The sequence below is a fragment of the Rhinolophus hipposideros genome (genome assembly GCF_964194185.1).
Source record: "Rhinolophus hipposideros genome assembly, chromosome: 23".
NCBI lineage: Eukaryota > Metazoa > Chordata > Mammalia > Chiroptera > Rhinolophidae > Rhinolophus > Rhinolophus hipposideros.
The window spans coordinates 23932263-23948141 of NC_138069.1; the positions used below are offsets into that span (position 1 = coordinate 23932263).

A 15879-nucleotide genomic window follows, 5' to 3' on the forward strand; every position below is an offset into this window, starting at 1 on the left:
TCTAGACCTCGCTGACCTCGGAAAGTCTGTTAAAGTCGTCTCCCTCAGCCTGGCCCGCAGGCTCCTCCAGCCTCACCTCCCAACATGCCCTCCACTGGAGGTGAAATGGGGGTCCTGCCCTCTCCCTGGAGTTCTCTGCCCTCCACATCTCTCCTCATACTGTGTCTCCAGCCTGGACGTCCCTCCTGCTCTTGTCAACCTAGCCCCTTCTCAAGTCAGACATGGTGGACATCCTCCCCATACACCGGGCACCTGAATGTTCGTTTCACCATCTGTGAATTCTTCCCTACGCCACGCCCTCAAGGCTAAGATCCCCTACCCAGGACAGGTGACCAGTCATCATTCAATCCCGACAGTGACCACTTTTTGAGCACTTACTATGCTCTAGACTATAGCAACTGCTTCATTTAACACAGCGATTCCACGAGGCAGGCATTCCCAGCACCACGTTACTGACAGGGACAGTGAGGGACACAGAGGACAAATGACTTGTCCAAGGTCACATAGCAATAGTCACTACCAGAACTAAGGACCATATGACTCCAAGGCCTGGGCTGGCCTAGGAAGGAAATCTGACTTCATTCCCATAGCAGGGTTACGAAAGGAAGTCTCCTCTACCACGGAGGCAGGTTGGGATGGTGCTTAAGAGGATGGCCTTTGGAACATGACAGCTCCAGGTTCGAATCCCACCTGCACCGTGCAAATGGGTGACCTTAGGAAAAAAAAGAAAATCACCTCTCGAAGGCTGTGTCCCCATCTGTAAAGGGGTAATGATGATGGTCCTACTGGCCTTTGTTCCCTCCCTTTCCCCACCTGTCTGTGAATAGGGGCAGGGCTGCTGCCCACCTGCCCACATCCATGGCCCCAGGGTACCTCAACCATGCAATTTGCATGGCCCACCCCGTATTTCCTAATTTCCTTCCTCTTCCTCATCCCTGCCCACAACTTCCTTACCCTGCTCGCTACCCCAAACAATAAGCCCAAGGCCAGCCTCCAACATCACCCTTGGAAGTCCCCAGAGTACCCAGCATTCCCAAGAAGAGCTGGAAGGGGTGGGGAGGAAGGCACACCTGCTTATCCCAGGTGATGTGCCCTGGCCTGCCTCACCTGCAGGATGGAGGTGCGCTGCTCATTCCTGTGCACCTTGGAGGCCAGCCGGTTGAACTCGAGGGCCATGCGGCCCAGGTGGGTGAAGAGTTGGCTGTGGTCAGGCTCCTCAGCACACACGCTCAGGGTGGTCTCCAGGCGCTGCAGGTGCAGCAGCAAGTTGCTGTCCTCATGGGGTGGGGGGCCCAGCTCCTGGCAGGGGTAGGGGACAGGGACCACTCTTCACCAGGGTCTGAGGAGGCGCCACCAGCCCTTCTCCCTCTGCTTCCCCATTCCTCATGACTCAGTTTCCCCCTCTGATCCCAGCTCACCCCAGGGAAATTCTCCGGTTACGCAGGTTCCCTGTTTGGGGCTGACTCACAGGGCAGGACCCGGACTCCCAGGCCTCTGCGGGCTTACCAGCAGTGGAGCCGCTTTCCTCCCACACTCTGGGCCTCGCTGTGTCTTGTGGACAAATCACTCATCTGCTGGGGCTCAGATTCCTCAGAAGCTAAATGTACACACACCGCTTCCCTCCCTTCTACCTCACCGCGGTCTAATGAAGGTGAACTGATGCCTGAAAGCAGTGAGCCCGGGAAAGGGATCTCCATCTGTGCACAGCCCTGCTTCTTTGGCTCAGGGAGTCTTGACCAAGGAGCCACACAGAGACCAGAAGTGGCTGACTTTTCTGTTTACATGTGTCTTTTGGGGTCTGGTTCAACTGCTTATCAGCTTCTCAGAGCTCCCAAGATTCAAAACAGGTGAAGAATCGTAGCTCTAGATGGATATTTTAAAGAATCCCTATCTAGCAGCGTGTGTAAGAAAGGAAGCATTACCGTGGACAAGACAGCCCTATCTCGATACAAAATCAGTCCCTCTCTCCGTCTTTCCTATGTCGAGAACACTCCTTCTAAAGACAGTGCCTTACTAATGCCAACACATGCCCAAGAACCCACGGTGGCACCTTACAGCTACCTGGCCCTGGCTGAGCTCCCCACACCTCCTTGGGCTCCATCTCATGGCATCCCACATTTCAGCTCCTGTAGCAGGGCTCCCCTAAACATCGACGGAAGTCACAGGATGTCAGAGCTACAGGGAGCCTGAGGGTTCAGGCTGGGAAACCGAGGTATGGGGAAAAGGAACTGGCCCAAGGTCACCTGGTGGGTCAGTGGCAGAGCCAGGAATGGAACTTAGGTTTCCTGACGTTCAGTGAATGCCTGTGTAATACTGTTAGCACCTTATTCTACCAGTAGGTAACACTGCTTCTTCAGTGCTGAGCTCCTTCCCCTACTGCCTCTCTTTCCAAAGGATCTGAGGTGGCGAATGCTGCTCTCTATTTAAGGCCCAGGGATTGCTTCATCCTCTGATCTAAGTAACTTCCAAGCTCTTGTCTGCTCGGCAGACCAGGCACATGACAGGGCTTAGGAGGAACTTGCTAACTAGATGAAGTTACTGGTCCAAGATCAGAGTAAACTACTTTCTGAGCGGGGGGTTCTTGCTGCCTCGGCCAGCTTCTCAGAACCCTCAGGGACAGAACAAGACAAGGGGACAAAAGTTCCCAGAAGACAAATACAGAACCTTTTTTAACCCTCAGCCTGCACAAAAGGGTAAATCATCTGCCATAAGCCGCGTTGGGCCTCCTGAGCCTTTCTCTTCCACCCGGGCTAGCAGCCCACCAGCCTGCAGGCTGAGTCATAATGTGCGGAGGTGCCCCGCACTGCACTCTGTGGACACCACAGGGCTGGCGACGTGCCCAGGCTTTCACAATGATGGGCTGCCTGTGTGACCCAAGTTGGGGAAGTCACCGGCCAGGGATTTGCATATGCGAGCGAGAAGCACCCTCTGCTCCATCCCCCCCCCTTCCCAAGTGACTCCAGGGTGCCCAAGGTCCTGTGAGCAGGTCTTGTGCCTCTCGCCCAGGGCCAGGTGACCGAAACAGAGAGGAGACGTGGGATAGGCCTAGGGACCTGCCATCCACTCACCATCGTGCTTCTGGTGTGGCCGCTGCTCTCTGGTGGAGAATTCTGCTCTTCCGTGGGGACCACTTCAAATTCAGAGGAGGTGCCCTGTGCGGAACAGGAGTGAGGGGCTGCCTGAGAGGAAACCCCTCACTCCTCCTCTGGAAGTCACAGCTGAGAGCAGCAGGGAGCGGGCAGAGCATGCGAGGACAAAATCCCTCCTCACGCCCTGTTCCTTCGGGCATCCCCTTCATGCAGAGGCTGAGCTCATTGGGCAGTTCCACATCCCTTCATATGAGACCACAAAGCAGGATTCCCAACAAGTCTGCCCACAACCCACGGTGTCATCTGAGGTTACGTCCTTTCTGTGACCAACTTCCTCATCTGTATAACGGGAATATTGGACTAGCAGGTCTGGAACCACTAGAACTTCAGGATTTTATTTTTTTTAACTTGCACTTTTCAAGTGTTTTCATGAACTCTGTTATGGTCAGAAGGTTATATCCCCTTTGCACAGATGAGGACACTGAGAGCCCATCATTAGTTAATGTAAAAGTAGGAACGGAACCCAAAGCCTGCAAATCCAACATTCCTGCTACGGTACCAGAGCTGTCCCCCAGGCCCAGGTGTCCCCAACTGGTCACCTGGAGAATATAGACAGCAGTGAGTGTGGCCACTGCCACGGTGGTCTTGTGCCAGCCTTGCCCACCTAGTCCCAGAGAGCCCAGAGAAGTGAACTGATCTGGGAGAAGTTCCAAAGACGCGTGAACAAATTTGGAGAGATTTGTTTTAGGCCAACTCCACCGTGGCCAAGGAGTGCCAGTCTTTTCCACATCTCTCAGCCACTCCCAGCAGATACGCCGAGGGTCACTCTGAACCAGCAACTGACTCTGGGATTGCTATTAAACTCGGTCTTCACAGACATGTCGGCCTTCCCTCCTCCCAGGAGCGGGCAGATGGAGGGGGACCTCTGCACCAGCTTCCGCTCATCCTCACGGCTCTCAGCCCTGCCCTAGAAAACTTTTCCACTCCACATTCCCCCCCCCCATCTATGTGACCTTGGAAAAGGCTCTTCTCCCTCTGGGGCTGGTCTACGAGAGGAAAGCACTAAGTGCTACCAGCAGGTGGGTCCCTTCCAGTCGTAGAACACCAAAGGAAACTTCTCGGGGCAAAGCCACAGAAGACAGTGTCTGAAGCCCCTGAGAATATGAGTTCTGTCACATCCATCTGTTTTCCTAGCACTGTGCAGAGTCAATACATGCTTTGTATTGGGCGTTGGACAAGCCAATCTCAAGCTTTCTGGGGCCTCAGTTTCTCCATTTTCAAATGAACGTCATCGTCAAAACTTACTAGGAAGATGTGGTATGCACGGGAATTTCATATCAGAGTCTTCCTAGTAAGTTTTAACGATGACGTTCACCTGAAAATGGGGAAACTGAGACTCCAGAGAGATTGAGATTGGCTTGCCCAACGTCACACACCAAGTCGGAACGTGGGCTTCTAGACTCTAACCCTTTCTCTTCATGTCCCTGTATCTGCCAACAGGACCTTGAAGTCCAGGCAACTTTCAGCCAGGACTCCAAATGCAACTTACACTGGATGGAGGTTTTTGGACTGGCTCTGGCGTGTCACTGGGGAGTGCAGGGTCAGTGGGGGGTGCTGGGACATTTGCATCCTTTCCTGGAGATTTAAGAAAACACGGATGAGCAGCAAGGAAAGGGGAAAAGCCTTGGTCCTGCCCCCTCAAAAACAGCCCTGGCCAGAAGAGTTCTTACACAGAGTTCCCTACATGAGCCTGGGAAAATGAGAGGTGGTCCCACCAGGGCCAAATAGTCTGGGGAAATGACCAGCCCTGCAATTATGAGACAGAACCTGGACTTGCTAGGAAAATCCCAAGATGGCCACTGATCCTTGCTACTCTGGACCTGTCTCAATGATGACAGGATGACAGTGTACAATTAATGAAGTGTTTTTATCTTTATTATCTCAGCTAATTCTCACGACAGCTCCGCATTCCCATTTTATAGGTAAGGAAACTGAGGCACGGAAAGGTCCCCAACTGGCCCACAGTTACACAGCCAGCAACTGCAAAACCAGGACTCAAACTTGGCTCTCCCTCCCTGCCCTCCTAGGGCTCTTGCTGCAGGGAGTCCCTCGAGGGAGGCTACACGACTCACTCTGGGGGTGGGCCCAGCACCAATCTGGAACTCAGGAAACATTGCTGAATGGACACGTGGGGGCTGGAAAGCACCCACTGACTGCAGCACAGTGGACTCTGAGAGCGTCACTTTCTTCCATGTGTCCATTCAGCCAGGATAACTACCAACCAAATGGAAGGCTGGTACACTGGCCTGGGATAACTGTAAGGTGGGGCTGCAGCTGGAGGTCTCTGAGCCTCACGTGGGGAGACCTCTGCCTCCCTAGTCCCAGACCCTACCCTGGCCCTGGAGACATGCCAGAGGAATGCGTGGTGGCCACACACGGGACTTGACCCTTAGCCCCAGTCAGTGCTTTCCTTTAACACGTAACACATGTAACCTCACATCTGAAATACACTGCAGCAGGCCAACAGGCAAGTGCAGATTCTTCCACGGGCCTCAACTTCCCCAGCTGTAAAATGGAAGCGGGGGAAGCCAGAACAGAGACGTTTGACTCGCAGGCCATTTCTGAGTGCCTTGAACTAGATGCCTGGAACACTCTGCCTGGCACACAGTAGCTGCTCATTAAATATTTGCTAAATAAACAATCCTGAGGCCACATGTTGGGTGCAGTGGATTGTCGTGATCCATCACTAACGTCTGCCAGGGCCTCAGAAGTGCTGAGTCACCAGCCATTTCTGGACAATATTATTTTGAAGACGCATCCAGCATCTGGGGGACGCGGTCACCAAAATATGACTGCGAGGATGGTCTATCGCCCAAGGGTAAACGAAGGAGGTGTGGCTTTCTGAATGAGACGAGAGTCCACTGTTAAGGGTTTAGGGAGTCAGGAGTACAAGCGAAGGAAGGTAGAGGACAACCCAGGCTCCCCGTGGACCTGTGAGCTCAGGCAGGTGGTCGAAGGAAGCCAAAGAGGGAGACGGTGGTGGGAGCAGCTCACTGTCCTTGACTAGCTCCTCTGCCTTCTGTCGCAGCCTGGATGCTTCCATCTGAGACTCTTCCAAAAGCTCCCCTGGAAAGACAAAGGGGAAAGGAGGAGCAAAAGGAATTACTAGCTCTGCGCACCGAGTCTCACTCCGCTATGCCCCTAAGCTGCTTTGCCTGGCTTGTGAAGCTCCAGGCTCACTCTCACCACTGCCTTGCGGGCTGAGTGGGAAGCACATCATTCTGACCCACAACCAGACACAGGCGGATAAGGAAGAGGGCCCCACAATCAGGGAAAAAGGAGTGGAGGGGAACAAACTCCTGGCCCCCCATCCCATCCCCACCCCCTCTTTCTGTCCCACTCCAGCCACACCTGGCCAGGACTCCACAGAAAGCCAGGGGCTCTTGGGCCTATTATCACAGCACCCGGGGGCTTCCCACGGCCTATGCCCCCAAAGACAGGGGCTGCCTGAAGGGACACTACCAACCACCCCTCTGGGCCTCAGTTTTCCTCCTCCCACAAGTGGAGAAAGGGAAACTCCACTCTTTCTTCCCCAATCTGCCATTCCAAACAGGTATGCGAAGCAAGGAGAGAGCATTTGGAAAATCGGGTAACTGGGCACGGTCCCAAAGCCTAAGTAAGACCAGAGAAGGTGGCAGCAAGACAAAGGAAAAGTTTTAGGAATTAGAGGAAAGAGAGGTCCCTCTGGATGGGGGAATCGATGAATGTCTCACACGGAGGAGGAGATGGCATCTCAGCTGGGTGCTGAGGGTGGGCACCACTCAGTCATATGGAGGTAGGTGAGGTTGCCCTAGGCAGTGGGAACAGCTTGAGGAAAAGCCAGGAAAAGAGAAATCAAAGGATCTACTCCCGTTTTGCTTCACGCCAAGCTCGGCTCCCTGCTCCAACACTTGGGGACCATACCCTGGTTGCCCGGTGATGTCAGCTCTCCCCCTTCCTGGTGCTTCTGGAAGACCAGGCCACAGATTGGGCCTTCCAGCTCCCTCTCCCTGACCCCATGTCTTTTTCTCAGTCCCTCAAGGTATTCTGAGGTCTGTCATCATGGTTCTGGGGTGCTGGGGACTCAGGGCTGGGAATGCTGCCACCATGCTACGGAAGTGCATAAAGACACAGCTGTGGGGCAGCAGCCAAGGCAGGGCCAGGAGGGACACAGGGATGACGTGGGTGGGGGCACATGCCAGCTGGCATTGCAGGCTACAGGTAGGAGGTTTGCAGGGAGAGTGCAGGGTCTGCTTTACCTAACATCTTTATCCCTTGCATTTTTTCCTTTAGTCGGGAATTCTCCTCCACTAGGCGCTCAAAAGCTGTGGACACCTCTCCCGGAGGCACGCTGCCCCCAGGGTCGTAGATCCGGTATGGTCCTCTCCCTTCCATGAGGGTGGCTCAGTCCCTGCCGTGGTGCCCGCCTGGCTGTAAGGACAACAGCAGGAAATCAGGGGGCTGGCCAGGCCATTGCGGTGTCCCAGAAGGCAGTCCCCATAAGCCAAAAGAGAATACAGCACTTCAGGCTGGTGTGGCCACAGTACAGCAGAGCACGACAGTACCTCCTTTGATCTGGACGCTCTGCCTCTTAATGCAAGCTAAGAATGGCATACATTTCTTTGAGCTGCCTCACTGTACTACTCGTGCATTTGGAACCACAATCAACTGTGAGGTACAATGTGGAGTACAAGAAAGAACGCTGGGCTTGGGAGTCAAAAAGCTTGAGTTCACGTCCCACCGGTGGGGTCCAGAAAGACAGGGACCCTGCATCACTGCATTCCCAGGGCCCAACACAGTATCAGCTAAGAAATGAATGCCAATTATCACCAAATGAATAAACGGTCTAACCATTAACTCACTGTGAAATCGTGGGCAGTCCCTTCCCCTCTGAGGAGGGGAAATGAAAGCCTTACGCTACATCAGTGATCTTTAAAGTGAAATACTTATGCCCTAAGGGATAAGCAAGTCAACCCAATCCAAAGTTCCATTTATATGCATGTCATCTATTTTTAAAAGAAAGAAGAAGGAAAAACCCTGACTAATATTTAATATACTAATTGACACTGTTCCCCTCCTCCTTCAGTCTCCTGTCGTGTATGGACTGTCCCTTCCAGTTCTAAAGAACACATGAACTTTCCACCAAATCACTACCGACTTGCTCAGCACGTGTTCTGCGGTAACCTGTCCAATTGCATCCGCTTTATTTCATTTGAAACTACTCTGCGACGTGATTTCAGAATCCTAGTTCTGTGACTTACTAGAGAAACTTCTTTCTTGCATTTGCTCATTCATTTAACAATTATTTATTGAGCATCTACTCTGTGCTGGGTACTAAGCTGGGTGCTGGGAAATTCTCAGCAAACACAACAGAAAAATCCCTCGTGCTGCTCACACTGTAGTGGTAGAAATGAGAGATACATAGGTAACAATATTAGGGGTAGTAAAAATATCTATGGACAAAAATTAAGCAGAAAAAGTATGAGGCAGGGACTTCAAAGGGAGCTGTCAGGACAGGACTCACAGAGGAGTTATTTTAGCAAAGACCTGAAGGAGGTGAGGGATCTAGCCACACAGATATCTGGGCAAAGAATATTCCAGGCAGAGAGAACTGTAAGTGCAAAGGCTCTGAGGCTGAAAAACTTGGCCTAGCCTCCAGCCCTACAAAGAGCTCCCCAACACAAAAGAGCTCCAAAGGCCTCTACCAGGGACCTCAAAAGGACGTGGGGCCCCGAAACCTCCCTCCTGAGATCACCACCCCCAGGGCAAGAACTGTTTCGGTCAGGAATCCCCAAAGGCCCTTTAAGCACCCACACAATGCTCCCTGAAAGAAAAGAGTAAAAAAAGGACGAATAATAGCAGCCACCATTCATTAATCACCCACGGGCCAGGCACTGCGTTAAACTCTTAAACGCGTCAGGTGCGTTATCTCAGTTAAGCTGCACAACAACCCTAAAATTCGTAATTAAACTACCCTCATTTTATAAGGGAGGTTCAGTGAGGTGAAGTAACTCCTGCGGGATTACATAACCAGCCTGTGAGAGCCGACATGCAAATCTAGGTCTGCCTAAGAAAGCTGACTTCACTCCCTGCTCCTTTCCCACAGCTCCCCCAACAAGACTTAGGCCAGAGGAGTTGAGCCAATTGGTAGCACAACACAGGACTCCATCAGGTAACTTCTGGGCTGTTTCCCCTGCCTCGCAGCACAAGAAATAGCAAGGGTTTTGCCCAGAGGGTCCACATTACCACAGAAAGACAGGGGCCAGAAAGAAAAACAATGTTCTGGTGAGCGGGACCCCTCCCCCAAAGACTGACAAAGAGACGACAAAAACAGACGCTCCCACGCCCTGCTGGGCCCCACGGAGGCAAAGGACAGCTGCCTACCCACCCAACACAAAAGTCATCACTCAGCTTGGGTTGGGGGGGGACTTGTTTTTAACTTGAAAGGTCAACGCTACACAGCAGAGCAAGAAAACCCTGCAGTGTTCACTGAATTCAGACAGTGTGGGTAAAGCACTCAGTCCAATGACTGGCACACAGCAAGGTGCTCAAAAATGTGGGGAGCGGGGGTTGTCCATGCTCACCTTTCTTCTCATGTGCCACTCTACCAAAATACGTACTGACCAGGATGGAATGTATCTGACTGGGGGAAGCATTTGCGCATTTGGCTGAGACCTTCCTGAAGGCAGGAACATGCTTTACACAGCAGGTCTGGCACTTGGAAGGTGAGCCATGATTGACAGGGGAGTGGAGTTCATGAACAGGGGAGACCCGAGACCTGGAAGGAGCTTGTAGCCACATTTGGTGCTAAATGGTAGCAGGTGTCCTGGTTCCTGCTCACCACTCAAAACTCACCCTAAACAGAACTCGCAGTTGACATTAAAGGATAATTTGGGTCTGCTTTTCACTCCACATCTACTCCTTGAGAGCAGGGGCCAAGATCATCCTGTCTACTGTCTACCAGAGTATCCTGACAGTGGTCCAGAAGAGCCTTAACAAACCTCTCATCAAAGCAGACAGAGAAAGGTCCAAAGGAGCCCATGACCCTGCCCCTGCCTCCTCAGAGGCTATATGCAAACATTCCAAGAGCCTGCCCGTGATGCACTCACCAGAGGCACTCTGGCTAACCATACACTTCTAGAATCAGAGCTGGCACAGCCACGCTCCCTCAGAGACGCCCAGATGTAAGGCCAGGTGACACAGCAGGATGCGGGACACAGGAACTAAAACCCACATCCACACCCTCCAAAGCACATAATGCTCAGGCTCTCCCTCAGCCCTGGGAGCTGACAGGGAACGGGGTACTGGGGAAGCAAAAAAGGGGGCAGGCACTGCTCTTCTCCCCAATTCCAGCCATGGCAGGCAGAGCTTGGGGGCAGGGGCAGAGAACAGGCTGCCAGGCTGCGGGAACAGAGACGAAACAGCCTACCGCGAGAAAACCCTCTCTGCAGCTCAGACGAGCCACCCAAGGGAGGGCCTGGACTTCTGGAGGAAAGACAAAGAGAGAAACAGGGAATTTCCACATCCTGCTGACCTCATGCCCAGATGGTCGACGGCAGTTCCAGAATGATTGCCGGGTAGATGGGAACTCTCCTAGTCAGTGTGGTTTTTATAACCTTTCCTGGAGAGAGGAATCATTCCCAGGATGACAGAGCTGAAAGGGAATCTCCAAGAGCAAAGAGGCCGAGCCCCGTTAGCAGGCATCCAGCGGCTCTCTAAACGAAAGGCTGCAGGATTCTCCTGCTCCCCAGGCTGACAGCACAGGTCTCTCCCCTTGCCTGGGGCAGTGCTGGAGCTCAGTGCCTGAGGTGCTGGGGTCTGAGCCCGTTGGACTCTCCCTGAGGGAGGGAGGGCTGTCAGTCAGGGCCAGAGCACGAAGACCAGCGTCGCCCAAAGACAGGCCAGAGCTGAAGCCAGAAGGCCTCTGCTCTCTCTCCAGGCTGCCCGCTGCCTGTTCCTGCACTGGGATCCCACCACAAAGCAGAGGCCCCACCCCATGTTCTTTCGGGGTCTGTCCTGGGCCTGGTTCCAGCAGCTACAGATCAGCAGGTGACACCCCCCCCCCCCCGCCCCCGCAGTGGGACACCAACCTGCCTTCCAAAACACAAACATCCAATGCAAACCTTCTTCCAAAACAAGACCTCAGCTGGGGGGTTGAGGGGCACGGTATGTTCCCACAGCCAGCCCCAAGGGAGCCCCGGGGTGCCTGCTGGAACCAAAAAGGCCCGGTTTGGAGGCAGAAAGGGGCCCAGACAGACAGGCCAGGCAGCAACCACAGAGTGTGAAGACAGAAGCGATGCTGTGGACACTGAAGAAGCCACCAACTCAAAAGAGGAGGAGGAGGAAGTGGCAGTGATGGGCTGACAGGCAGCAGCCACGGGGGATGAGGGCACGGGAGTGTGGGCCCAAATCGCAGCCTCCAGCCAAGAGAAAGAGGGCTGTAAAAGGCAAGATTTACATTCCAGCCTCTGCATTGTAAACTTACATTCCAGCCTCTGCATTGAAATGCTTCAGCCCACCTGACCGTCTTGTGATTAGCCACGTGCTGACTCCAGGAGGGGGCTCCCTGCCCGCCCCCCCGAAATGATATGAATTTGGATAGCCAGTAACATTTGCAAAATACGTAGTAGTTTCCCAAGCATTGTTTTTCCATCTGATTGTCACAACAGCCTTGGGAGAAAGGCAGGACTGATGTCTGCTTGACAGATGAGGAAACTGAGGCCCACGTGGGCACTTGATCAGCCCGATCCCATGCTGCTGGGCACCGGCTGCATCCTGAGACCAGCCAGGCCCTGCAACCGTAGGAGAAGTGACATTCTCCCTGCCCCAGAGGGAAAAGTCCAAGCAGATCTCTGGTATTGCGAGTCGGGAGGTCCCAGCAGCCAACAGTCATCTCCTCGGGCAGAGGCAGGGGCTGCCAGAAATGCTGGTGACCAAGGGGTGAAGGAAAGGGGTCTCCGGGAAAGAAGGCACCAGATAGGAAGTCAGAGGGTCCTTGTGGCTGCTCTGCTGCCTGCGTTCAGGGCCGGGGCGAGCCCATCCACTCTCTGCACCTCGAGTGACAGGGAGCCGCCTAGACCCAAGAGACTCTGGGGGAGGTCTTAAAGCTGCCTAAGGATTAACGGAGACCCGCGGGAGAGCCACCAGCACGGCAGGGAAAGGAAGGGCACCCAGCACACTGCAGATTCGCAGAGTCGGGAAGAAAGGGTCCCAACAGGGCAGGATCTTAGGGAGGAGCCGGTGAGGCATGCCGGGTACAACACGGAAGGGAGCACTCACGTGCAAGCACGCGACCCTGAGCCAGCACCATCCTCTCATGTTGCACCTGGGGCCTCGCCCCTGCGTGCCGTACCCTAGTCCCAGCTCGGTCACCCCTGCAGGCTGTGTGACACTGGACCAAGGGCTCACCTTTCCTGAGCCTCACTTGCCTCACCTGCAAGATAGGAATCATAATAGAATCTACCTGGGGTCAGATTCAAGAAATTAAATGAAATAATGTGTACAGTTAGAAAGGATTTCTCACTTTGTACTTCCTGATTATTTGATCTATTTAATAAGAATCATAGTCATTGTATAATAAAATTTCCAAAATAATAATAGAGTGTGTAGTAGCTAGCTAAGTACCTGATACACAGCAGGTTCTTAGGAAAAGGCTGAGGCAGTGCCATATCTGTGCCCAGCTGATTTAAGGGCCAAGTCTCCCCCTGCCCCATGGATTCCTTCTTTTAACGCGTGTTTAGGTTCCTCTGTTCGCTCCGTAAACTGGGTCGTGCTAAGTCACTTAATTTCTGGTAACTGCAAATGACCGTTAAGCAGAGACCCTGGAACAACACGATAGCTAACAAATGTAGATACAAGAAGCCCATGGACCACGTCACACACTAAGGCAAGACTGGGGATCACCTGAGCCCCATTTTCCTCATGTGCACATGAAGAGCACAGTCGTAAATGGGAACATCCTGCAATCATCCCCCCAGGGAAGAGGGGTAGTGAGGCAGCATGAAGCACCTTACACACTAAAGCAAAACTCGTTCCCCACCCATTTCACGGTCAGGAAAACTATGGCTGCAGTTCATCCATCAAAGAGCAGGCTGTACCCTCTTGCTGTCTGTCAGCAAAGACACAGCACCTCCTTTAGACAGTGTGTACTCCAGGAGCCCAGCCCGGTGTCCTCGCCAGTGTGGAGTCAAAGACTTAGAAGTCTTTGCAACTAATGCAATAATAAAGAGGCTGCAGGCGTCTGGTGGAATATGAGGAATGGGGGCTCGGAAATCGTGGGATCTAGGCAAGGTACACCAGGGCAAGCATCTTCCTCTCACTAAAAGGAAGAGTTGGCAACAATAGCAATACTCCAACAGTAGGAAGACAAACAATCTTGAAGGCCCCTTCTAGATCTAACATTCCAGAACTTGCAATTTATTATCACCCCTTTCTATAATCTTCTGACCTTGAGAAGGCTCCTCTCCCCAGCTCCAATCACTCCTAATGCCCACGTGCGTTTCCTTGACCCCTCAATCCTCCCACAAGCACTACTAGGGCTGTTGTCTCCTCCCCCAAAGCAGTCAGAAACTCCTAGGTGCTGTCTGCAGCCCTTCACTGGGTCCTCCCCTCCTCCCTGCTCCAGCCCAGCCTGAGGACTGTCTCCCTCAAATACGGCAAGCATCGCCCCTGAATCCTTCTTCCTCCCCTCCTCTACCCTGACTCACCCACAGAGGGAGTCCCACTGTCTCCACCCGGCTGCCAAGACCCAGGTTCCACACCACCAGCCTGGGGACAGGGGCGTGGACCAGGGCCATCAGCCAGCTGGAACCACTGCAAAAGAAGACCAAGGAACATCTAAAGCTGGGAGAGGGCCTGACATTTGTTAGGTGCTACCATATGCCAGGCCCTGGGATGTGTCATGATGCACCTTGACTTATTTTCCTCTTACCACACAGAGATAAAAATTATTACCCCTGTTTTCCTTTTGGCTAGAGAGCATTAGCTCTATTTTTCACATAAGGAAGCAGACTCAGAGAGGTTAAGTCACTTGCTTAAAGACACACAGCTGGTTAGTGACAGAACAAAGAATCCAACACCCATGTCCTTTCCACTGGCATGCACTGCCTGTGAGGCAATGAGCTGAAGCTCAGGGGGATAAAACCAGCCCTGCTGTCTGGCTATCTGGAATGTGCCACCAACTTTGCAGCCTCTGCCTCCACATGTCCCTAACTTTGGATGCAATCAGATCCCAGTCTACCCTTGATCACCTACTGTCACCAGGGCTTAGAATCTCAGGCTGGAAGGAAACTCAGGGGAAATTCAGTCCATGCTTATCCCGTCCCCAGGGGAGCCAAAGGACTGTGGGTGATCAGCTTTAGTGACCCAGGCCTCACCAACTTCCTCCCCAGTGAACCTCGCCCGGGCAGCCAACACTCCCAGTTCTGCTTCCACCAGCCCTTGCTCTTCTCCTGAGGTCCCCTGGAATAAAGCACAAGATGTCTCTCTTCTCCATTTCAACCCTGAAGCGATGGACCTTGCAGAGTTCTCTTGAAGCTGATCAGCCCTTGTTCCCTCCATTGTTCCTCACAGAATCCGGATTGGCTTCCACACTCCTCCGCAACCACCCCCCTCAACCCTCCACTTCTACCCTGTCTGTAGCTGGTCCTGACACCGAATACAACACTGCAGGTGTGGTTTGCCTGACCAAACAGGGAAACTTTCACTCCACCCTTTCACATACTTGTGTTTCCCCGAAAATAAGACCTAGCAGGACAATCAGCTCTAATGCATCTTTTGGAGCAAAAATTAATATAAGACCTGATCTTAGATTAGATTAGATTAGATTATATATAACCTGGTCTTATATTATAGCAAAATAAGACCCAGTCTTATATTAAGTTTTGCTCCAAAAGACGCATTAGAGCTGATGGTCCGGCTAGGTCTTATTTTGGGGGAAACACAGTATTATGTTTCTATTGATGTCACCTCATGTACATTTGTTTTCTTATAGCTGAGTCACCCTTAGCAAAGTGTACCCTTTCTTAATGACGTCAACAACCTGCTTATCATACGCCTAACTGGCTGAGAACAAAGTTCTCTTGTAGAAAAGTATGCTTGAGGAGGTGTCAATTATCTAAAGGGCCACAGGTAACTAATTGTGTAATCCCCTATCTATGAACCTAGAAATCTTTGCATCATGGTACACTGGGGCTGCACAAACATGTGCCTGTCACCTGCTTTGTAATAGCAAAAACATCCTGAACATCCATCAAGAGGGAACTGATTTAATAAACTAGGGTATACTCATTCGATGGAATATTATGCAGCCATCAAAAAGAATGGGGCAGACTGCAAAGACACAGAAAGATGCCCATAAAATATTGTTAAGGGAAAAAAAAACAAAGTATGAATTCAGATGTATTACAGGGTACTACCTTTTTAAAATCAAGTGTGTGTGTATGTGTGTAAAATCTCAAAGGTGCATAGGGAAAGGTCTGGAAAGACACATACCAAACCGCTACTAGTAGACAGCTCTAGAGTAGAACAACGGATAAGCAGAGAGAATAAAAAAAAAAGAAACACAACTTTTATTTTACCTATAATTGTTTAGCTCTTTACAAGGGAAATCTGGTCTTGTTGTATTTTTTAAAAATTAATTTTAAAATACAGCAGGAACGGGGCAGGGGAGAGGTAGGAAAGAAAAGACAACTTTTACTTTTTACTTTATACCTTTTGTATTGCTTGAGTTTTTTTGAGTTTTTTCCTTCAA

General features: G+C 52.0%; 1 protein-coding gene across 3 annotated transcripts in view; it reads right to left on the minus strand.

Annotated features, from left to right (window-relative positions):
• The window catches only part of TNIP1 (TNFAIP3 interacting protein 1), a 49268-nt gene that overhangs the window by 20400 nt on the left and 12989 nt on the right, over window positions 1-15879 (minus strand). For 2 of the 3 annotated variants that reach the window (XM_081035489.1, XM_081035488.1), the window contains exons 2-6: window positions 7388-7559; window positions 6081-6215; window positions 4639-4724; window positions 3069-3152; window positions 1108-1299 (exon numbers count right to left, since the gene is read on the minus strand). In XM_081035489.1, the coding sequence (XP_080891615.1) occupies window positions 1108-1299; window positions 3069-3152; window positions 4639-4724; window positions 6081-6215; window positions 7388-7523 (633 nt within the window). In that variant the 5' untranslated portion in view covers window positions 7524-7559. The remainder of the gene's footprint in view (window positions 1-1107; window positions 1300-3068; window positions 3153-4638; window positions 4725-6080; window positions 6216-7387; window positions 7560-15879) is intronic. The other variant, XM_081035490.1, reaches the window with a different exon arrangement.